Source organism: Pseudoliparis swirei, chromosome 9 (assembly GCF_029220125.1).
Source record: "Pseudoliparis swirei isolate HS2019 ecotype Mariana Trench chromosome 9, NWPU_hadal_v1, whole genome shotgun sequence".
Classification (NCBI taxonomy): Eukaryota; Metazoa; Chordata; class Actinopteri; order Perciformes; family Liparidae; genus Pseudoliparis; species Pseudoliparis swirei.
Genome location: NC_079396.1, coordinates 17,415,774 through 17,438,758, shown reverse-complemented (window position 1 = coordinate 17,438,758; position 22,985 = coordinate 17,415,774). Strand labels below are relative to the sequence as shown.

The window sequence follows — 22,985 nt, the reverse complement described above, 5'->3', positions numbered from 1 at the left end:
ATATTCTAAACCTAATTTAAAAAAAGGGGAAATCTTTTTTGCCTACAGTTCATGGGTTCGTTCATGAAACCATTGATGCGCAATTTCAGACGTTTCTGGTTTTGCAGATGCCCGTGAACAAGAACTGAGAATAATCGCAATTAATAGATCGATCAACATGTCTTAAGTCCTAATGGAAACATATGGAATAGGTTAAGAGAACGTAGATTGAGACTGTGCCCAACACATCAACCATCTCCCACTCCAGCTCAAAGGGGAGTGAGAACTTGGCCGAGTTATTGAAATGTTACATGGGCTTGCCACATATTCACATATTCTCAAAGCACATGTGGGAATCAATAAGGCATCATGTGTCTGATCAAGGCCAAGGCTGTGGTATAAAAGTCACCCTTCACCGTTTAAAGACTGTTACATTAGCACAGTCTAAGGCAAGATTAATGAAATATGTTGGCTGTCTTTAGCTACTCCCCACACATAAACATACATCAGGTTTTTCCTCTTTGGGTTTTTGGGGGAAAGGGGCTTTTTCAGGTTTACGGATGATTCTTAGCTGAGGCTTGTCTCAAGGTCTCAGTACAGCAAACGACCACATCTGTTGCAGGCTCAACAGCTTTGATATCTAAGAAGGACATCAATAACACGGTTCAGTCATGATCCCAAAAGATAGAAACAAACCACGGCAGAGAGAGAAGTGAAGAAAGATGGGGAGATAAACTACCATTCCAAATGCTACAAACCGATGGCTGTTGCTGAACTCACATATGGTGCATGCTGTGCCACAACTGAAAGGGTGCCAACGTGTTGTTCAGCCAACTCTACTCATTGCCTGAGGAAAACTGGCAAAGCGCAGACAGAAATAAACCAGATGATCAAATAGCCTGGCTGTGCCCCTCCCGTAAATATCTACCAACCTTCTGTGTAGAGTCACCGATGTAGCGTTACGCAGCCAAGCCAGCTGAAAGCAATTCCTGCTGCGTAAGGGAAACACTCGACTGTACGGATGCCTCACATTTTCATTTTGAAAACAGCTTTCCAGACACTCTGGACCTCTTCCCAGCGGAGTAGTTTTGAATTTACATTCAAAAGAACAGACTCTTCCACCCGGGCCAAGAGTCAGTGAGACGAGAGAAGAATTACTCTACGTGGCGGATATTCTTATTATCAGCTCAGAGTGAATCTAAGACCGACATGTGTATTATCAGGAAACACGGCTCCACCTTATAGTGATGCTCAAAGTCCCGTAGGACACTCCAGGGTCAGTTAACTGTGTTGGATATAAGATTGAAGATTGAAGAAGAAAAGTGCACGTTCAAATACCTTCTGCTCAATTACGTTGGTGGTCTGATAGTTAAGGATGGGCCGCAGGCCGTGGGAGTCAGCAGCAGCTTTGGGATCCAGACTGAAGTTCAAGGCCACATAAATGGAGGAGAGTTTATCCCTGAAGTCTTTCTCATCCTGCAGTCAAAGTAACATACCAGAGATTTTGTCAGACGCAGTTCGTACAAAAAATTGAGAATGTGTTGAAATATATAGATTTCTGATACCTGAAGCGAGTACCGATCCAATATCGGTGCATTATTTACATATACAAACCCATTAATGATAGCAGTCATATGTTAGTAGTATCCAACCGTTAAAAATAATGAACAGCTGTATACTATCAATGTATATGACTGTGATCATTGTTGTCTGGTGAACATGGTCAAATATATGCAAAGGAATGAGTGCCGTAAATCTTTATTTTATTATCTAGTTTTACAGGTTTTGATGGCATTTTGCCAGTTCCAGCTAAAGTTACACTTTTCGCGAGCACATGTGCAACTCTCAACAGCTGATTATGTAAGCAGCTGACAGATGTGGGACATCTCGCTACTTTCTCTTTTCTTTTGAGTTGCACGTGGGCAGAACGTAAGGATCCGGTAGTGAGTGACACGTGTTGTTGTTCCTGCGTCGTGTAAATGAGCTGATAAATGAGCTAGTAAATTATATGGTAACGTGATATCAGATCAGTGCAAATACTTGCATACTCGCCAATACCCGATCCTACATTTAAGGCTGTAACGGAGGCCTTCTGATACCGGTATTGGAATCTGCCGGTCAAGATTATCCCAGGATTCAGGTTTCCATTATATATCGTGAAAGAAAACCACGGCGACTACTCAATCTTTTTTTTTTAAACATGCTGAGAGACAGGAGTCACAAATAATCTCAGTCATAGATGTCTTCTATATGGTGTATAAAATATTAGATTGATATATTATTGTAAAAAAGAGCATACTCTGAGGTAGATCTTGGTGTTGTGGCATACACGCTCGCCATGGCGCACGCTCACACTCCTCTGGAGCAAGGGCTGCTGGGAATCCAAGAACAGAGCCCTCCACACTGCACCTTTCTGCTTGTGCTTATTACTATCCAGCTGCACCTCCACCTGGAAATCTGGAACACACACACACAAATGAGCATTAATGACAAGTAAAAAAAAGAGCTCATCAATGTAACTTCCACTTAACGGCATGGAAAAAAATTCAATTAGAGACAAAAAGGATCAATTAGAGACAATAACTGTGGGTTGATAGGGAAGAGCTACGAGCACAGAAGCGGTTTACTCATAAACAGGCAGATCACAGGGGATGTTTTGCACACTGTCATTACAAAATCCAAAAAACCTACAGACTAATATAGATTTAAAATATCAAAAAGAAATTCTCACCTTGGATGTCTGGTAGGTGCTTCCCATCAGCAGATATGCAGAAACTCAGGTTCACACTGTTTTGGACAGAGGGGACGAAAACATAATGAGGGATGCATTTTAATTCATGGCAGAGATAAAGTATAAATACACTCAGCTCCTTACATGTTTCTCGTTACAAGGCGTGAGACGTTAACGTGAATACAATGAATATTATGAAAAAATGCCATGGAGACATACTGGCATCTGACCCCTTACGCCAGCCAACCTGATGGATTGGTCCATCTCCGTTTCCACACATACAACCACACACACAAGGAATAGGAGAGTTAAGATGGGTGAAATTGGGCAACTCAGGTTTCAGTGCTGACCAGTCAATGGCATTCTATATAAGCCTGTAGCTCTCTCCCATGACATCAGCCGCACAACACTATGCTGCTGTCCAAAAGTCTGCAAACCCGAAACCCCCGAAATCCTTTAAACTAATAAACCCACACAAGAGAGGCCGAGCAAAATCTGGAAGAAGGGAGAAAGGAAAAAGGGAGCGTGTTGAAAAAAAAACACAGGAAAGGGAAGAGAGGTGAAAAATGAGACATAAAAGACACAGAGTGTACTATGACTTCTTCCGAGGAGTAGTAATAACTTCATGTATAAGCTCCTGTGTCTGCTTGTTTCTGCATGACTGTGTGCTCACGCTCACGGGAGTATTCGGGTCCTGATGTTTCCCAGCTGTGTTCCACTACCAAACAATATCTCATTCAAAAGCAACAGCAAAAGCCTTCCAGCCCCTCCCCATCCCATTATCCCTTGTGCTCTCTTTTGACCCCCACCAAAAACTCTTCATCACCAGGCAACGTAGTGTAATCAAGACACATGTGTATAGCCTACAAGAGTTTCCTTTATGGATCAGGATCTGGAAAGAGGGGGAAGCAGACACGTGAGCGTGGTGTCAGCCATGTCGGGCAGCGAGCAACTGTCGTCTGTTTCCTCTCCCCCCTTTTCTGGAGCTGAATGCTGTGCAACCTTTGGCCAAAAAACAGCTAACAATGCTGCTATTCAGAAAGTTATTTCTCTGCTGCTCAACAGAGACATGGCGATTTGAAGATATTCTAAAAATAGGTCAGATAAAAGGTACAAATAAATACTGTGACTGCTCAAGGAAAGGGTATTCCTTATCAGAACTTCCTGTTCGGCTAGGAGTGTTGATGCATGGAGGGGAAATGAGAGAGCATCTATCTTTATTGCAGTTGGGATAATCTAATACCAACAGAGCAGTACTGAAGCAGAGTCACAGAACGCCCAGTCGTGCTACTGGACAAGTTGATGAACACTCACCAGGAAACAGGAATGCTGGTGTTTCCATTGGTGACCATGCAGTTCTTCTCTTCAGGGTTGATCATGGTGGGGTTAACTGTCAGAGAGGCACTGGTGTTAACTATTGGGCGGGATCTGTGTAAAACAAAAAGGAGGCAGATTGAAGACCCGTACTCTGTAAAGAAGACCCTATGTACTATTCTTAGTTTCAAGTCATTATAGGCTACACTATTACAAATATAATTGTAGGCCAACATATTTTATTCCAGTTCTGCTAAAGGATCCAGCAAAATTATAAACACTGGCATTTTAAAAAGGAACAGTTTGACATTTTCAGGAAATATGCTTTTTGAGAGTTAAATGAGAAGATCAATACCACGCATATCTGTCTGCTAAGTAAACAGTTAGCTTAACTTAGCACAAAGACTAGAAACTAGGGGAAACAGCTCGCTAGCCCTATCCAAATGTAAAACATCTGCACCAGTACCTCTAAGACCTACAAGATAGATGTGTAAGTTAAAGTGAGCTTTGGATGTGCTGGTAGGTGGATTTAGACAAAGCCAGGCTAGCAGTTTCCCTCTCTTCCCAGTCATTATGCTAGGCTAGGATAACAGTCCATTTACTGAAGAGATGAGTAAATAAACACATAGACTTCATAGTATGTGATTCAAAACAATGTACCTATAGAGAACTGCCTTATTAACACCAAAGGCACCAACAATGAGATCTGAGGAAATAAAGGATCATAATTAGAAAACATACGAGAAATATACAAATATATTGATGGCCATTGCATACTTGCAACCCCACGCACCTGGGTATCCATTCATGTCCAGGTCCTTGGCACCTCTGAGAGCAAATCCAAAGCTGGCAGGAATTGCACCAGCAGCCCACTGGCCAGTTATCACCTGAGATGGCTTTTCCCTGAGTCCTTCCGAGTATCCATTATAGATGTAGACCAGTCCCTGCCGATCCTCCCCTCCAAAGGGACAGCTGATAGCCACATCTGGCAAAGGTCAAAAGTGAGGACAAATATTAGACTGTCGCCAAAGTGGTTCTGTGCAGATGTTTACGTACTGCCGAACATTCCTTTAATAACAAGCCTTAAAGTGTACGGCCAGCGGCTCTGTGGGGCTAAACTCAGGCTTAACTTGTGCTAAATGCTGTATTCCAGCACAGGTGAGGCTGATTATGTCATTAGTTTGTCTGGCATGTGGTCATAAACTGAGGTGTTTAGCAAATTCAGGATAAAATTGAAATGTCTAAAGGATAAGTAAAGGACTGTCATAGAAAAGAGACTATTTTGAATTGGGTAGCAGTGGTTTGTTGTAAGAAAGTTGGTCCCCAAAAGACAAAGTTTGGGAAACACTGAATTTTACAACTAACCTAACAAATGAATCACACTTGTAAATATTTGAGATTTTTAGGAGGAGAATAGAAAATATCTCCTTATATTTTTATTTACACATACAGATTTCATTCGTTGCATTAATTTACTACTTTATGACTTAACACTGATCCTTTTCAAAAGCTGCTACTACTTAGAATTCCTCTGCATACTGACAAAGATAAATCATGATGCTGACACATTTTACTTCCAATATTCCATCAATCCCCATTCTTACCATTGAAACCATCCTGGTTCAGATCTCCTAAAGGTGCAATGGTGCTGCCAAATCTCCCATACACCTGGCTGCCTGTCAGGTGAGGTAAACGGAGTTCCAGGTTCACGGGCCCCCGCTGTAGGTAAACATAGACCCGGCCCATCTCTTCCAGGCGGCCATCGGAGCCGCGGACCATGAACATGGGAGCTCCCACCAACAGGTCAGCCATCCTGGAGACAAGAAAGGAAAATCACAAACTAATTTCAGCTCAGACACATCGATGCCTGAAATGGGCTGATGGTTGCATTCAATCTCAACTCTTCCAGCAAATTATCCCGCAAGGGAGAAATGGTGGAAGGCAGGGAGGGAGAGAAAATCAGACAACGGGCAAGGCAACTACTCACCCATCACTGTTGACGTCAGTCGTTGCCACTGCGTACCCAAAATATGATCCCATCTGTAAAGAAAAGGGTTTCCGTGACTGAAAATATCATCATCATCAGACATTAACATCATCAATATTGAGTTTGTGCTTAGATAATACAACACAGTCGTACTGCACTCTGCATCACAAGAGAAAGGGGAGTCCTGAAGGAAACAAGGAGGCCTGATGGGTTAAACAGGCGAGGCCCAGTTTGGTGCCGTTTCTGTTCAAGATCAGTTTGATCTCCTGAAATTTCTATCATGTGCCTGAATTACCAGAGTGTAAGCAAATTCACTTGAGTCAATCATCGCTGTCTAAACGAGCTCAGTGCCTTTCTATTCCCACCATCATTTGCACAAAGTGCCACTGCACTTTTCCCTCCATTACTGAGTTTTACAGCAAACCACGAAAGAGACCAAAATCTAGTTAAAAGAACGTTGTAAAGGAAATTATTTTTGCTTACACTGCCTCGACAAATTAAGAGCTCTCATGAAGAGCCGGGGAATGAAAAAATAAAGCATAAAGAAGCTTTTGCTCCGCCGAGGCTGGAGCTCTCTGACTCACCTGCTCACCGGTGTAGTTAATCATGGTCTTCAGATCTGTTCCATTGAGAATAGACACCTGCAACACAGCAGCCACATGTGGTGAACTTCTTTTCATATAGTCTAATATAGGCTCCGTCTCTGGTATGGAATTCAGTGGGAAAATAGTTCCCACTGTGACAACATTACTATGGTTGTTATCTTTCTTTTTTACTTTCCTGTATTGGCCCCAAATCTAAAGCCCAGGACTTTCATCCTAAAAGCACCAAAGTGGGAGCCAAAATGAGAGCGTTGATGAAGCTTTCTTACCGAACCGTAAAGCATGAGTCCTTTTGGAACGCCGGCCACAAAATCTGAGGCGCACAGAGACATGAAGCAAAGATTAAGGGGGTGAAACATACAAGTCAAGCCCAGAAGTAGGGTATGAGATTTCCAATATTGAAGACGTTTCCAGCTCAATAATCATGTAAAATAGTGTAGCTTGTGTTCACTCCAGCTGTAATATTTGCATTGCTATGCGACTGCTAATATTCGTTTTGCATCCTGCACGCCTCACCTATAATTGGCCATGTGCGTGCATATCCTATTTTATTGACTTACCTTCCACCTGATCACCACTGAATTCCCCGACAGCAATAGAGTAGCCTGTAGAGACAAGGGCAGACGTCAACCTCAGCTTACACGGCAAACAAATAATGATATGTGTCAATGTGCATTCATCATAAAAGCACCATAGCTTCCCATACCTTGGTAACTGTCATCATGTTCAGACTTCACCTGTCTGGTTTGGATCTGTCCCTCCACCGACTGCATGAAGAAGCCTGGATAGTACGCGTTGATGATGTCCTCCTTAGCTGCAGTGATCACCTGACCTGGAGTAAGACCAAAGTGAAATGAATATAAACTTGGAAGAACATTTCGAGGCTTAGGTTTTTCTCATTTTCACGTGGCTAATTGGTATGGCATACATACCTTGCCAGAAGTAGCTGCCTGGCCCTCCTAATACTACTCTGCCATCCTGAAAGATAAAACTCAGAATTATTACAATGGGAATAATTAATCCCAGAAACCTCTGGTGGTTCACTAACAGATACTGAGTTATTACCGTTGTGAAGTCAGCACTGAATCCACCCTGACAGTAGCCTTGTCCCACCGCATCACTGATCTCTGAAACACGCAGTAATGGAGTGGTGTATCATTTACTATTCGACTTAATAACCAATTATTATGACAGAGCTTCTAGTATGACTCCCACATAGAGAGTTGACAGTTACCTGTGCGGCAGGGAGCATACTCCACAAATTTTGTGAAATTATGGACTGAGAGGTAGCAAGTTCCTGTAGCGTCAGAGTGGGGGACATCCTGTTCAGTCCGCCAGGAGTAGAGAGGGGCACAAGCCTGGGTCAGAGCGAAGGTGGAGAGAGATGGGGATTGTCGGAGAAGAAAAAGGGGAGGGAGGAGATGTGGTGATGAATGGGGTGAGCTTTTAGGTGGGAGATGTTTTTCTAGTTGCAACATCACACTGGTGAACTCAGAATGAGACTTAGACAGAGGTCAGCGGTACATCTGGAGCAGGGTAACCACCGTAACTCAACCCAGGTCACAACCCATAGTATCAGACCAAACAAGAGGTGGCTCATCTTCTGATGTCGCAGTGGGGGGGGGGGGGGGGGGGGGGCACAAAACTATGCATTTATGATGTTTTGAGACTAGAGGTGAGAACTGAACCCCAGTGACAACAACATAGCGTATGACACAAGTTTCTAACAAAGAACACAATGTAAGATGAGCCATCAGTCAAAGAAGACCGTTTGTCACAGTGTGGAGCCGGCTTCACTGAAAGCCATAATCATTACAGCAGAAAGCACCAGTGTTGTGGTGCGACCCAACCCCCAAAATCACCTCTGAGAGGGTCACCTTACCAAAATTGTGTCCCCGTGAGAACGCACAGTGGCGCCGAACCATTGGTGAGACTTGAAATCAACCTGATGTTCTGTGTCGTTGAGCAGGACGGTGCGGTCCCCTAGGGAAAACATGAGAAAATCACACTGAGTAATAGCACTATGAAATAACATGCATTCCTTCATGTGAGTCTTGAGTTTCTGAATTCTGAATTTCCTTCCCAGGCCCTTGGAAACATCTGGACCTTTGGCAGAAAGAAAGCTTAACACCAGTCATTAGACAATTTTTCATGCAAAGACAATCAGGGTGAGAATTTGAAAAGTATGGCATTTGCTACTCGGCCACTGTTCAGGAGAGAGTAGTTATCTTATCTTGGCCGGGTTTGGACTGGACTGGACTAGCTTAATCTCGTTGACCCTTCGCTCGGTTTGACCACCTGGCCACTAGAGCCGAGCTCCCACTTCAGCGCTTTGACAGTAGCAGGTGACATGACAGATGGTCTGGGGAGTCAGATTTAAAAACACAGCTTTATTGGCGGACAGATGCTACGTCTGTGCAGCAATGGAGAATGAAATGCAAACAAATTGATTCGGCAAGGAAGTCACATACTTTCCATATAAACGCACACACAGAGGAGCTTCAGAGTGTGAGCTGACATCTTTAAGGAAAGTTCAAATAGGAGGTCAAAAGCAACCGAACCACTCACACTTTGACCCCCTGAAGACTTTGTCCAACCACAGGCACATTGCAAAAGAGCAAAACAGGCTCTGACGCTAGATACTGCAAAAGATCATGACCTATGTTGATGTGAAGCAAGAAAGCAGGCTGTCGGCCCCTGGACTTTCCTCCCAGCCAACGCGGCAGCCTGGAGCTGCTCCGTGTCTTTGTGGAAACAGCGAAGGGACCGGGGTCCAAGGATAACATACACACTCTGGCCCGGCTTCCTCATAGCAACCTCCCAGTCATCTCTGTTTTGGCACACACTTCTCACCCTCTTTCTCTATTTTCATTTTCAATATTATCTCCATCTTCTTCGTATTTTTTCTGACACTATCTAGCCATAGTCGCCATGCCTGGACAGCCTTTTCTCTCTCCTTTGTTTTCAGAGAGTGCCGCTACCACTCACCAAAGACAATAAGCAGAGAGATTCGGGTTTTTTAATAAACAATATGCGGAGAGATTATAGTTTTTTTTAATAAACCATCTGTATTTCTGCCTAGTCTCCAACTTCGGAGTTTCCTGCAAACATTATTCATCACGAGCCTAAAGCAGTGAGCTCTGCCCCCATGTGTGAAAAGAAGTGCTTCAGCCATACAGTTAATAACATAACCAGCACTTCAAACGGCTCCTTGTAAGCATGTTGCTTCAACTAATCTGCCTCAGCTGCATGCTACTTTTTCTTAAAGCATACACTTTAATATTATCATAACTAAGGGGTCTTTGTTTGGACAAGGCCAATGCAAAGCCACCAGGGAACGGTAGGAGCTGTGGTTGCCTCCAAAATCAAATCCATCAAAAAGATACCAAACTTATGTTGAAAGATAAGTATTTAGTGCATAGTAGGCACTGAGTGACTATGCTAGGTTGATTCATGTTACCAAGACAACCAGTAGCAGCAGCAGAAAATCCCCTTGTAATTCATAACTGTGATTAACTTATCACAGTTATGAATTACAAGGGGAATTTATCTATCCATGTAAAAGAGAGGGAGTCACATAGTGCCTTAATAAGCTACAGCTCTCACATGGTTGAGCATTGGTTGCAGCATTAGTTCTGTGTCACTAGAATGGGTGATGAAAAGCTCTGTTTGTTGTCTGCGGGAGTCAGAGGAGATTCAGGGTGGAGATAGAAGGGAAGCCAGAGACGGGCTCCAACAACATGCCATCTGACCGAGGTCCCCCTGGGAGGCCGGTTAGAACGGTGCCGGGCCCAGTCTCTCCCGGGACCAGCAGAGGAGTGGGGGGGTCTGGAGTGCGTCCATGGACTCACTCTCGCCTTTGAACCGTGTGTGAGACGACAGCCATTAGTGGAGTTAGAGCCTCTGCGCGCATGTGTGTGTAGGTGTGTGTGTGTGTGTGTGTGTGTGTGTGTGTGTGTGTGTGTGTGTCAGTGGGGTGAAAGACAAATGGCAAAATTCACTCATCACATCAGCTGCCCCTGTGGGAGTACCGACAGCAGGGGAACAGAGGGGGACAGAGCAGAGGAACAAGGCTCTGGTTTCTCCCTCTTTCCTTCTTCCCCTCTGGCTCTCTTACCCTCACTCGCTTCCTCCCATCCTGTATGTACCCTTCTGACACCCTCCCTACTGCCCTGGCTCCCCTTCGCTCCTCCCAGATCCATAGACAGGCTCTTATCTCAATGGAGGAGGAAGTGGATGGGAGGGGGCATCTGGCCACTTTGACCCAATTAGTTAGGCTAATTAAGAGGGTCTCTGGCCTGTGGGTCGGAGCTCAAACACACCGAGAGACAGTGAGACCGATGACACCATACACACTCGTGAAAGATAGCACTCCTTTACAATAGCAGTCGTAGTGGAGAAAGTTGAAAGAAAGGAAAATGGTTTGTTTAACTCTTTTAGATCATATCCGTGGTAATATTGTGCACCGTTTTGACAACAAATGCAAAATATATATATTTTTCGAACAAAATCCAATGTTCTTTTTTCCTGTTAAACAAAATATGAAGTGTGCTAATGTAAGCTACCACCAGGACATTTGAAGCAATATGACTTCAATCAATCTACAACTTTTAGCAACCCTGTGTGTGTGGTGACACAGTCCTCTGTAGCTTTGTTACATTCTATGTGAATAATTTGATACAAATCTCTCTTGTAATTGTATAAAACTAAAATATTCTGTAGTATAAAAGCTTAAGATGCTTTACCTTCCACTTCACTGGGACTTCATAAGAAATATTCTTCGCTGTCTTTTTGTATATTAATTATATAATAATTGCTTTCATATTTACTCTCATAATTGTCAGAGACATTCACAGCTACAGTAAATTAATTACAGCAGTAAATTACAAGCTTACAGCTGCTATTTGCATGCAGATGTTCGTGTTTTGATGGTTCGTCGACTGTATGGTGGCTCTGCTGTGATCCAGATGTTGGAACCGGCTTTGGCACTCTGATCAGCTGCTTCAAAGGCCCTTAGAAAATATGAAGGACGCTCTCTGACAGCCGGGGGACGAACCTTCACTGTGAGGCCTAGCTGCTTGCACACACTCTGTGTGACCTGCAGCCAACGCCACATTTTATGTTGCAAGAAAAAATGTGCAAAAATAGTGGAGCAAAGGGTATAACCAGCAGTGACGTGTCCGATAAAGGAATATTGTTAAACTAGGCTGGTGAAACACTCAGGAATAATTCTCCCTATTGTGCATTATGGACTGTGAATATAAGGTGTCTCACAATGCTACGCTCTCTCTCTGTGTGTGTGTGTGTGTGTGTGTGTGTGTGTGTGTGTGTGTGTGTGTGTGTGTGTGTGTGTGTGTGTGTGTGTGTGTGTGTGTGTGTGTGTGTGTGTACGTGTGTGTGTGTGTGTTTTAGGGTATGTTCAATCTAAAAGCTAGCAGTCATTTTACTTTGGTTGTCCCTTTCCTCACCTTGCCATGGCTCTATAGTGCAGAACAGGCTGATGGGTAGCCTGACAACATACTGAAACATGATCCATTCATTAGAGGACCTCTTCAATGTCCTTGTGTTCTCTCAAACCACTTCCCCTAATTCTGACTCAAGTGGAGCCACCGGTGGTGTCTGCTTCACCTGTCATACAAACAGGACATTTCTTTGTGACAATTATTTGTTTATTGGTTGCTTATCTCCATTATAGCTTCAGGTGGTAACACAAATACAACCTAAGTTAAGGAAAGAGTATCCTTCAAAAGCCTCTTCAACACCCCATTATCCTGTTCATCTACAAAGAGGGAACAGGAACAGGAAGAAAAAAAAGGTTCACCCTCCGTCCAAAAACCTAAAGTAACCGACAATAGCTCAGTGGAGTGGAACGCTGACGCCTGATCCTGACCTGTTTGCTGACAACAGGAGCAGAGAGGAAATGCTTGGATGGCTTCAAAAGCGCAGAGAATCATTAAACCTCTTCTGTTTTGAGAGAATTTAGACACCACATCCAGTTTCTCGCATGCAATCTGTGTACTATTAAAAATCCTAAAATGAAAACAGCATTTGATTGGGCTGTTGAAAAAATAGTACAGCTGTCAGACCTTCCAAACAGCTCTATTCTCATGTTTACCTTCAGTATCAAAGTCGATGGTGTGACAGTCTGCTTGGCTGAGGCTCCATGGGCAGTAGAATACGGATCCTCCCTCTGTAACCTGAGCTTGCTTGGTGTTGGCCTTCGGAGCTCCTATCACCACACTCGCACTGCAAAAGAATGACAGAAAGAGAGACAACGTGTCAACATTTACAATCTTACCAAACACGCATTTCTTTATAAAAACCTGTGCTAAAGTTTGTAGCTCTCAGTCTGGCCTCAATTAACTTTTCCAGACCTCCACCTCGACAGCTTTGAACATTATGCGTGAAGGCATTTAACTGCTTAGCAAGCAGTATTCTGACTAACAAGCAAAACATTTTAACAGGTTGCAGCACTGTTTTACATAATCTCCACACAACCAAGGGGAGTGCTACTATGTCATGTGCACATGTGATGCTCACGGACACATTCACTCCACTCGTGCAGTCAGGAGAAGCACTCACATGGTCACACAAGTGTCCCTGTGGGACAGGTTCAATCGGAAAACAGAAAAGCAGACAGGCTAAGTGGAGTCATGATCTTGTTTCTTCAGCTGTGCCACTAAACTTCCACGTCCTGGGAGCTACACTGTACAACTACAAGAAGGGCAGCCGACCACTTCAACATCGAGAGAAAGAATCAGTGACGTGACAGGTGTGTCTTTAAAGATGAAAGAGAAGAAGAAACGTGAGGGATGATACAGTAATGTGGAAAACAGAGACTTAAGCATGGTAAAGTTGGACACAATATCCCTCAGAAGATAATGTGTCTTAAGTGGATGATTTAGCCATTACCTCACTCTCTGGCACTCTCTGGACCCTCTTGACCCGACAAACATCACAGACACAGACAGTCACTGGCATTGATGTGGGTAAAGGAGGCAAGGGACCACTGAGACCAGACGGTGTCTCGGGGGCTTCAGAACAGGAAGAGCACACCCTTTCCTGCTCCAGATCATCCAACAGTGCATGAAGGTTTACATGTTGATTAAACTTCGCGCTCTTGCCTAAAGGGGAGTTAAAGCGTGCAATGTTCAAGGCCTTGTAATCCACGATAATTAATCACACTGAACCTAGAATCTATTACCTCATGACAAAGCGCATGAAAGTTATGGGATGGCTTATGGAAGAAATCTAACAGGAGGGAGCCAGACGAAGTGCGTTGGTGTTCAGGACAAAGTTTTTTCATATCATTTTATCATCTGTGGTTTTGAAAACACATTATAGTGTGTAGAACAAAAAGAAGGTCGCAGAGCGTATGGGTTTAATACCACACCAACACTATGGTCTGAATACCTCCAAAGAGTGCAATGCCAAATGGATCAGAAACGGCTGCTTTGTGTTGAAAGAAAGAAAGAAAAACAAACAAGCTGGAGAGCAAAAAAATTTTACCACATAAACAGACCCAGAAATATGCAAGTAGAGCATCTGAGCTGTGCAATAATCTAAAAATAAGGGGCTGGTCAGGGATTCTCACATTGAGACAGCTGAGGATCTCCCTCTCCCACCGAGGTATGCAAGCAGTGAGTAAATATTTACCACAAGCAGAACACGCAAACTTTACTGGAAGCAGGATTACCTGTGCTGAACAACACGGCCGTACAAGTTTCGGAGGAGACAGAAGAACAGAAACCAATTTATGTTTCTACGGCAAAAAAACTTTTCTGAATAACGGGAATGCGAGCAAATGTATGCAATAATCAAAACAACTGGAGGAACATGTATACACGAACGATGCCAAGGAACCTGGAAGCAGCAGCATCTTCTTTGTTGAATCAGATCTGAAAACAATACAGCCATAGTTGGCTGTGGGAACTTTTCAAAGGGGCGGAAAAAACAGGAAATAACATAACAAGCAGATCATGCTTTAATCAGCCAGTTGGCGGTTGGAGCGAGTTTTCAATTTTCAATACCATACACAGATACACGCAGATGTGCAGACACACAAACCCAGATTGATAACAAACAAAGCATTAAATGAGGAAGGATTATAATTTAATGGGTCTTTATCTGCTGAGGATCAGTCCAGAACTAAACTAGTGTTTATCTGCCCTACACCTTATCTGTTATCTGTGTGCTCAAAAGGTAGAGTTGAGTATCATTAGCATTTGATGAAGCTGTAACAGCAGTCGGCTGAGTGCTGCATTACAAATTCCTTTGTGAAAGGAGGCGGAGTGTATGATGACTCTTGGTATGGGTATGCAAATATAGGCAATCGGTAGGAGGGCTCGCAATCCTCAGCTGTTCAGCTGAAGGACAGACTCGTCGGTTTGTGTCCAAACCACTGGGTCTCTGCCAAGGAGTAACTTGATGCCTACTTCTGATTCTTCTAAAAAAAAAGTCTGAGGATACCCTTCCCAAATAAATGACAAAATAAACTGCTGGCTGTAAATGTGTGTTCTGCCACTGTCAGCTGTAATGACCCAGATCAATATTCTGCTTACCGTCACGCATCACTTCTGGCCGTCAGGAATCCATTTTGAGTGTATTCAGGGTCAAATTTCCTCACCACACGCTTTGGAGTTTTTACTGCCACATTAATTTGGAGTTTAAAAAAACAATACATTTCACTGCATCCCAATGAACTTTGCTGGCTAACGGTTTTGTCTTTACCCGATGACGTGTCATAATTTTTGTGGCGAGGTTTAAACGTAACTGGTCATTAAAACTACCCATTTTAATTTTTTTGGAAACATTTTCTTAATTAAATCTAACCATTTTGCAGCCGCTACGTGGACCACTAGATGGCGGTCTAAGGGCCACCAAGGGGGCCTCAGCCCAGTGGTTGGAGAATAGCTGGGAGACAAAAGGCTGTTTGCTTCTCGGAGGGATTAAAAGATGCATCATCACAAGTCTGATAGGGATTACAGCTGACAAAGCTCAGGATGTTTTGACTACTGGATAATTAAACCATTCTTCACAAGCTCATTTGTCAGTTTCATGTTTCTATAGACGGATATCTAACCCATTTCACCAGAGAGCGACTTGAGCGATAGCATAGTGGGGGGGTAGGAGGATGTTAAGCATTGGCAGCTTCATCATGTCCTGTACAGTCTACCCCACCAGCTGCCATACAGCAGCCACTAATGAAGCATTAATTAAACTACTGTAAGGGAATCGGGTTGCAAGTAAGGAATTCGTAAACAACAGCTTTACTGTGACTGAGAACTGGGTTTATCTCATTTGAAGCTCAAGCAATCAGTGCACATTCTATAAAGAAATCCCTCCCCACACCAAAATTGCCAGACTGTAACCACCATTTTATGTGGGGTTGAGAGATTAGGGGTGATGCAAAGTGCTGGAACTTGCTGATGTGACACTTTCTTGCATGGCCATGGCTAATACAGTTTATGATGAGGTTACAGAAGGAGGTTGTCAGAGGGCACATTCCTCAGTTACCCCCCACCCCATCAGCCCCATTCCACATTTAATTGTCTTCCACCCAGCTGCAAAAGCTGATGTCACTTGAACACTATTATAACCGCTTTAAGCTAGAAAGAGGGGGAGGACAAATCGCGTATGTTAAGCCTGCCAGTGCCGGCTGCAGTCACCACCTGCAGTCATAAACACGGCTCAACGAACGCTGTGGCACAGACAAAGGAGTTATGTCCTTCAAACCACAGAGCTATCAACAAGTGCTTAAATGCTAGAGTGGCTGCATATCAGGAGAGAAACTCAGATGCAGCGTCCTGATCTGAGCCAGAGGCAGATCTTGACCTTCACTGCTCTCGCTCCCTAGAACGGGAGGCAGAATACAACACACATCTATAAAGAATCCCTTCACCCACATAATGTATTGATAACTGGATCAATGGGAGTAGACAGTTAGTTGAAACGCTGAACAAATTAATGAATAAGTGCATGATGTCATCTTGCTGCAATATTGACTTTTTCAAAGCACGCGTGGGCACTTGGAGTGAGATCAGCTGAGTGACAGAAATGAGAAGGACAAGTAGTGTGTGATGACTTATTCTTGACCTTATGGAGCCACGCGAATATCCTCACGTCCTCTCAGAACCAAGGCCAGACAGAAGCTGTTTGAGTCCTTATGTCTGCCATATGGAAGAGCGTCTATACACACACACACACACACACGATTATGAGAGGAGCAGTGCCTGCTGGGATGGCGTGTGCCGACTACAGAGAGTCTACTGTGCTGTGCTGAAGCCACTTTAGTTGTCATAACGGTCAGATGGTAAAGTAAGATCAAGATAAAGGATATGTATGTTGCTTACAGGCCTGGAGCCAATCTTTTATGACAACCTATAGACATTTCCACACTTCATTGAGATCTGACCCCGCACCGACCAGTATGAATCCGATGAACAGTCCAGTCTGTCGAGGATCTGATTCTGCCATCACCGCAAAACCATTTCCCTGTTATCCACAGAAGCATGAAAGTTTGGCCAAATTTTTTTTTCATGTGACACAGGAGCAATGTAAATGTTATAGTTTAGACGTTAATGATTTTACGCTACTCTGCAGTCACTAAAGCTGATTTAGCGATTGCTGCTTTTACTTCCCAGTTTTCAGCCGGCAGCTGTCTGTATTATACCATCCTGATGGCTGCTTTTACAGTTTATGTGTGAAAACCAGCAGCTCCTCTATCTAAACCACAAACCATGCAACAATAACAAAAAAAGCATTTCACGTTCGGCAAGTGAGAAATTTGAAACCTCCTGTCACCCTTAAAAACTATCAAAATTACTTGAGGTCGAGCAACCACATTTTCTCATACCATACTGTTTTCCCACCAATAAATGCAACCCCCCCCACCCCCCCTTTCACAGTCCAGCCGCTCTAAAATCCTTTAACTACTGGTGGTTCACACCTCTCCACAATGCCCACGTCAGGGGGTCCAGTCCTCTCACCTCAATATAGAGGGGCTGTTGTATTAAATGTGATGATGGGAGGGGGGGGTGGGTGAAGCAGCTGTTGAAACACTTTGTCCATGCACCCCCACATGCATACATACATACAAAATGTACATCCAGAGACAGTAATGGCCAGAGGTTACGTCACATTTCCATTCCAAAACTCAGATGCTAATTTGAATTCCAGCCAGTTGAATTTTTATATTGGCACAAGCAGATGATGGCGTCTTATGGCTATATTAAGGATAGTCTTTATAAAGTCCCTATTCATGTGAGTCATTTAGTGGTCTGGGGTTAAAATAAACCAGGCCCCCCGGCAGTCAGAGATTAAATCTAGCAAAGTATGAGTCAGGACGACCCTGACCAATGGTTAACGCCATTCCAAAGTAGACATGACGTCCTCCGGGCATTCCCAACTTAATGTAGCAGACGGGACAGCGAGGTCCACGGGCCCTTTAAACACATCATCACCCTCCACACTGACATCTTTTTCCAGAGAAACACACACACACAGGCTCATTATTTAAACCCCCCTTTACCTACAGACCAGTCAACGCTAAACAGGCACTTTATGTTTGAGACAGACCGCAGTGCAGCCAAGCTAAGTTTGTCCCAACTGACCTTAGCAGACACGAATGCTATCAACTGACTGGCCTATTTATCACAAGTGTGTACAAAGTTGGACAACAGAAAATGAAGTTACTTTTTTTGAGATGACCAATAAATTAAGAAAGAAATGAATCAATGAAAATTACTTAAATAGAAAACAGAAAACCATTTCTGCTGTTAGACAAAGGACCTTATTGTCTGCATGCAACGACGAGAACCTGGATGAAGAAAAGCTTGGCAACACAAATATACAAGCTGTGCTCCTGCAGCTCTGACACTTTCTGGTTTCATTTCAAAACAAGTCCATATAAAAGGACACCAATGAAAACAATCGCACAAATGAGAGTGATCATATATGGAGAGGGACCACTGTGAGAAAACATTGCAGCTTTAGTGGCCAAAAGAGACCTCAGTCCAATGTCAACATTAGTTCAACTCTAATCCGGTTTGAGAGGGTAAACTCGAGTAGAGGGACCTAAATGAACGGGCTGACCCCGGCATGTGTTGGTCATTGCCAAACAATTTGAGAGATAGTGCACATCTCCGACACGTCACAAACAGGGACTGGAACATATTTATATCTCTATCAGAAGGTCATCCATCATTGGACATAGTTTCTTAATGGCACTATAATCTCACTCGGAGCAGTTCAAGTCCAAAATCAAGTGGTTATAAATGTATGCTTCCTCAAAAGTACAACATTCAACAGGCACCAGAACTTGTCTCGTTCTTTCATACACTCCAGGCCAGATCTGTTATTATTTGCAGCCTCTTGACCCTTTGACCACTATCTTCAGTGGGATCCACTCCCTGATCCCTGCCTGGCACCGGCGAAAATAAAAGAGGAGGCAGTGTTGTTTGATTATTACGTTATTTCCCATGATGATGAGGAGGGTGTGCGTGGAACTGACGCACAAGCATGTGGGTTGACCATCATGAAAATAACATACACACTCAACAGGGGACCATATATCCTGTGTGCATCGGACAGGATCCTTCATGCACAGTTCACGGAGCCTATCCTCAGGCGTTGTTCCATGGCGGGCTGTCTGCCAGTCTCCAAACTTAATTTTATTACTCCAGGCCTAAGGGCATGACAGACCCGCGTGTATATAAACTTGTTGTCAAGGATGAGAGTCCAACTGGGAGAAGTAAGCCTTTGTGTTCGCAGGCCTGTCAGGGGCATTTATGGATGGTCGAATTATCTTCTTCCCTCTTCTCTGCATCTGCCATTCGTCTAATTTTGCTCATGTATCCGCTTTAGTCCAACCAGTGATGAACAAAAGTTAGATTTTTTGGGTTCGGTTTTGGTAAACCGGAGCCAGCAGCTCATTCTGACAAGAAGTAACTCTCTGTGCAACCCTCAACTGACCTCACCCCTGGATTCCAGCTACTCCCCCGCTCCCACCATGTCAGCGTGGGCGATGATGATGTGATGGCAAAAACAAGAGATAACAGAAACTCAGTTCATGATTTTCCTGACATCTCCTGATATGCGTCCACTTCTAAGAAACTGTGATTGAAAAGTGGCAGATACGAGTGGTTTCCAGATAAAGCGATGAGTCATGATCTTAAATCTGCTCTCGCGTAATTTGTTTTGTTTGATGTTTGACTTCTGAATACATATCATCCACAGGACAATTACTGGGCACTGAGTTGTAGGAGGCTACATTTAAACATTATTCCTGTTCTGCAGGAGCATTGTCTCATATTGATCCTCCATGAGCAATGCATCCCAACTGTAGAAAAGTTCAGGTGAAGTCATCATTAAGATGACGTATGATGCCGTCTCATACTTAGTGAGTCGTGGAGAGATGATGGGGAGAGCGGCTAGACGGTGGGGGGATGGATGAATTTAAAAGCCTTGCTGCAGAATGACATCAGCATGGAAGGAAGTAAGGAGGGGGAGGCTGGAGAGAGAAGAGGGGTTCATGCATTCAAGCTTCACGTCCTAAATCATACCGCTCTCCTGAAGTCGCTTCATCCCAGGCAGAGGGATGAAGACAGCGTAGGGGAAGAGTGGGGGGATGTCCCCATGTCTGAGAGTCTGACCGTCCAGGGAAGTGGGGAGGAGAAACGGGGAAACCAGAGCTGCTGCTGACGGCCCAGTCGGCACAAAGCCCTTCCTCACATCCCAGCATGCTGGCTGGTTGAACAGTGGGCCGAGACACCTCTGGTGCTGCTCAGCAGACACAGACCCCGCCAGGAAGTCTGACCATGTCTGAGTGAAACCTTGACTGTGGCTGCACAACCTTTTGGTAATGATTATGACGATTCAGTACACCAAAGTGTACTGAATGTATAAGCAACACAGATGCAGAACTGTCAAGCAGGTTTAGTTTTTTTTTTTTTTACTGCATGCCCGTTGATATAACCCCACATGCTCCTCAGACAGTCAACGTGTCCCACACTATTATTTTCTCCTCATACTCCTATTAGACCTAACCACAGGCATGTGTGCATAAATCCCTCAAAGCGACTGATGCCAAAAGGGAAGAATGTGATACAATCACAGCATGCTGGGTGTCACAGGGATCCCATCCCCACTGAGCCAGGAAGCATCACAATCTGCAGCAGCAGTTCAGACCAATAAGACATGATGGCGAAAGGTTGCAGCTAACAGGCTTTTGTTCCCTGGCGTTTAAAGGCTAAGGCAGGTTAAAAGGTCAGAATTAAATGTCATTTTGTAGAGCAATGAGATTAGGCTTCGGAGGAAGTTTTTTTTAAAGAGTTTAGTGCATTCTATTTTCATGATGAATAAATAAATGTGTATATATATATATTTATATTAGCACTGTCTATGATTTAAAGTAGGAGTCCTTTTAAAAAACCAATTCACTCGTGGGTATATTAAATTGAGGTAGGCTGTGCGTCGGAGGCGTGTGCGCTGTGCGTCGGGCATGGATCCTTCCAGAGAACACCGTTTACACACAAAACCCCGATATAAACAGTGTATGGCTTGAATGCCAGAGCCGCCACAACATCATCCCACATTTCCTATTGGAAACTTCTTCTATAACTTGAACAGGGGAGTTGTAGCCTACATTTACAATTCTTGGCAACACATCTCGTCCGCCGTGGAAAGTTTGGACGTCGCGCGCAACATATTTGTGACAAACTGGGTTTCTTGAGGATAGAATTATGAACAACTTTCAGATTGCACCGGGACTCGTTGCTCAGAAGCCCCCTAGTGACTTTCCCCCCCCCCCCCCCCCCATGATAGCAGTACTTCTGTGTAAAATAGCTCACCTGGCAGAATCGGCCAGATAAAAGTCGACCGCATATCCGAAGTAGCTCCCGTTAGGTCCGCTGTACACAGCTGGGTTCTCCACGTCCAAGTTAAACGCCTCGCAGACAGAAACAGAGAGGAACAGCCCGCTGGTACAAAGGAGCGCGCGGGTGAGAAGGGCTACGAGCCCCGGCGTCTTTACGCGAAACCGTTCCAAGCCCATATTTGAGAATAAATGAATCCTCTCAAATTGGTTTTAAATGTCGAAATTGTCCCAGTTTTTGGCGCTTTCGAGTCGGCAGATCAAGCCTGAAAATGGTTGTGGGTTACGACTAAAAGTGCATCCCTGTAACTGTAACAGGCCAGTGTCTCATTAATGCTCCGTCAGCTCCTCTCCGCGTCTTCTCTCCTCAGTCTGCTTCTCCTCTCTCCGGGCCCACGCCTCCTCTGCTCACCTACTCACGAGACACAGAGGAGCAAGGAGTTCCCACACCAGTGACAAAGTTTGGCAGAGGAGGAGCCTGTGATTCCCTAAAAAGAAGAGGACATTTCTCGTCCACTAATCTATCATGTTTACCAATGCGTTGTAAATGTGGTCACTTTTTAGTTCAAAGACTTTTATTTTATTTGATCTGTGACACAAGATTATTAACCAAAAACGACAATGGAGCAAAAGTCCTCCTTTTGATTTTATCTCACAGTTATCTTGAGGTCGTGTGACTGTTGGGGTTACCGTGAGGGTTGGATAGGTGATGGGAAGGTCAACAGAACGTCACATGGCCAACCAACAGATCAGCTGGTTAGAGCTGTGACTTACATGCTACTCTTGTGGATCTTTTTCTTTTACGGTTTACAATAATAAATCAGGGGGGGGGGAACATTTGTGTCCTTCTTCTTTTTTTTTTGGACCAGATCCTTCAATGATTCCATAAACTATATATGAACTGCCACTTCTCCACTGGTCAAATAAACCTCCCAAATATAGGATTCTCATATACTTATTTGTACAACTCCACACTAATTACACCTTTCTCACACAGCTTTGCATCTCAATGTGTGATCCACATGTATTTCTATCTAATTACAGGCACCCTAAATCTGATTTGGGCATATGATGTCCTCTTGTGCACTCGAGTGAGGGGAGTGGGAAGATGTCGTATTCCCGCCTCTGAGTCACACAAGACAGAGGAAAGAGGTAAGCTGCAAAAAAGCAACTGCTCACTGAAATGAGACCTTTAATACACCTATCCTGGTCGGCTAGAATAAGTGACTGTTGGTTTAGCTGATTCACTTAAAACCTCGGGGATTGAACACAGGGGCCAAATTTGGCAGTAAAGCAACATGAACGCTCTGGCAAGTGATGCTCCTATATATATATAACCTGGCTGAAGCTCTCCGACACAGGGAGTGAAGTCTGACCGTAGACTGGTGGGAGAAATCCAAAGTGTCTGTGTGTGTATGTGTGTGGGGGGGCAGTTCTCAGCTGTTGGGGGCACATGATGGTTCAAAGCCTTGATCCTTGAGGGGTCTCTCACTCTGTTTT

The 22,985-nt window shown here is 44.1% G+C and overlaps 1 protein-coding gene across 1 annotated transcript in view; it reads right to left on the bottom strand.

Annotated features, from left to right (window-relative positions):
- The window catches only part of itga5 (integrin, alpha 5 (fibronectin receptor, alpha polypeptide)), a 35,347-nt gene extending 13,513 nt beyond the window's left edge, over positions 1 to 21,834 (bottom strand). The window contains exons 1-18 of the mRNA XM_056422031.1: positions 21,463 to 21,834; positions 12,729 to 12,859; positions 8,496 to 8,596; positions 7,848 to 7,971; positions 7,679 to 7,740; positions 7,546 to 7,591; positions 7,320 to 7,445; positions 7,174 to 7,218; positions 6,883 to 6,926; positions 6,596 to 6,652; positions 6,012 to 6,064; positions 5,629 to 5,837; positions 4,818 to 5,009; positions 4,685 to 4,730; positions 4,025 to 4,138; positions 2,711 to 2,766; positions 2,279 to 2,436; positions 1,318 to 1,455 (exon numbers count right to left, since the gene is read on the bottom strand). Coding sequence (XP_056278006.1) covers positions 1,318 to 1,455; positions 2,279 to 2,436; positions 2,711 to 2,766; positions 4,025 to 4,138; positions 4,685 to 4,730; positions 4,818 to 5,009; positions 5,629 to 5,837; positions 6,012 to 6,064; positions 6,596 to 6,652; positions 6,883 to 6,926; positions 7,174 to 7,218; positions 7,320 to 7,445; positions 7,546 to 7,591; positions 7,679 to 7,740; positions 7,848 to 7,971; positions 8,496 to 8,596; positions 12,729 to 12,859; positions 21,463 to 21,665 — 1,905 coding nt within the window. The 5' untranslated portion in view covers positions 21,666 to 21,834. The remainder of the gene's footprint in view (positions 1 to 1,317; positions 1,456 to 2,278; positions 2,437 to 2,710; positions 2,767 to 4,024; positions 4,139 to 4,684; positions 4,731 to 4,817; positions 5,010 to 5,628; positions 5,838 to 6,011; positions 6,065 to 6,595; positions 6,653 to 6,882; positions 6,927 to 7,173; positions 7,219 to 7,319; positions 7,446 to 7,545; positions 7,592 to 7,678; positions 7,741 to 7,847; positions 7,972 to 8,495; positions 8,597 to 12,728; positions 12,860 to 21,462) is intronic.
- Positions 21,835 to 22,985: the final 1,151 nt, after the last annotated feature.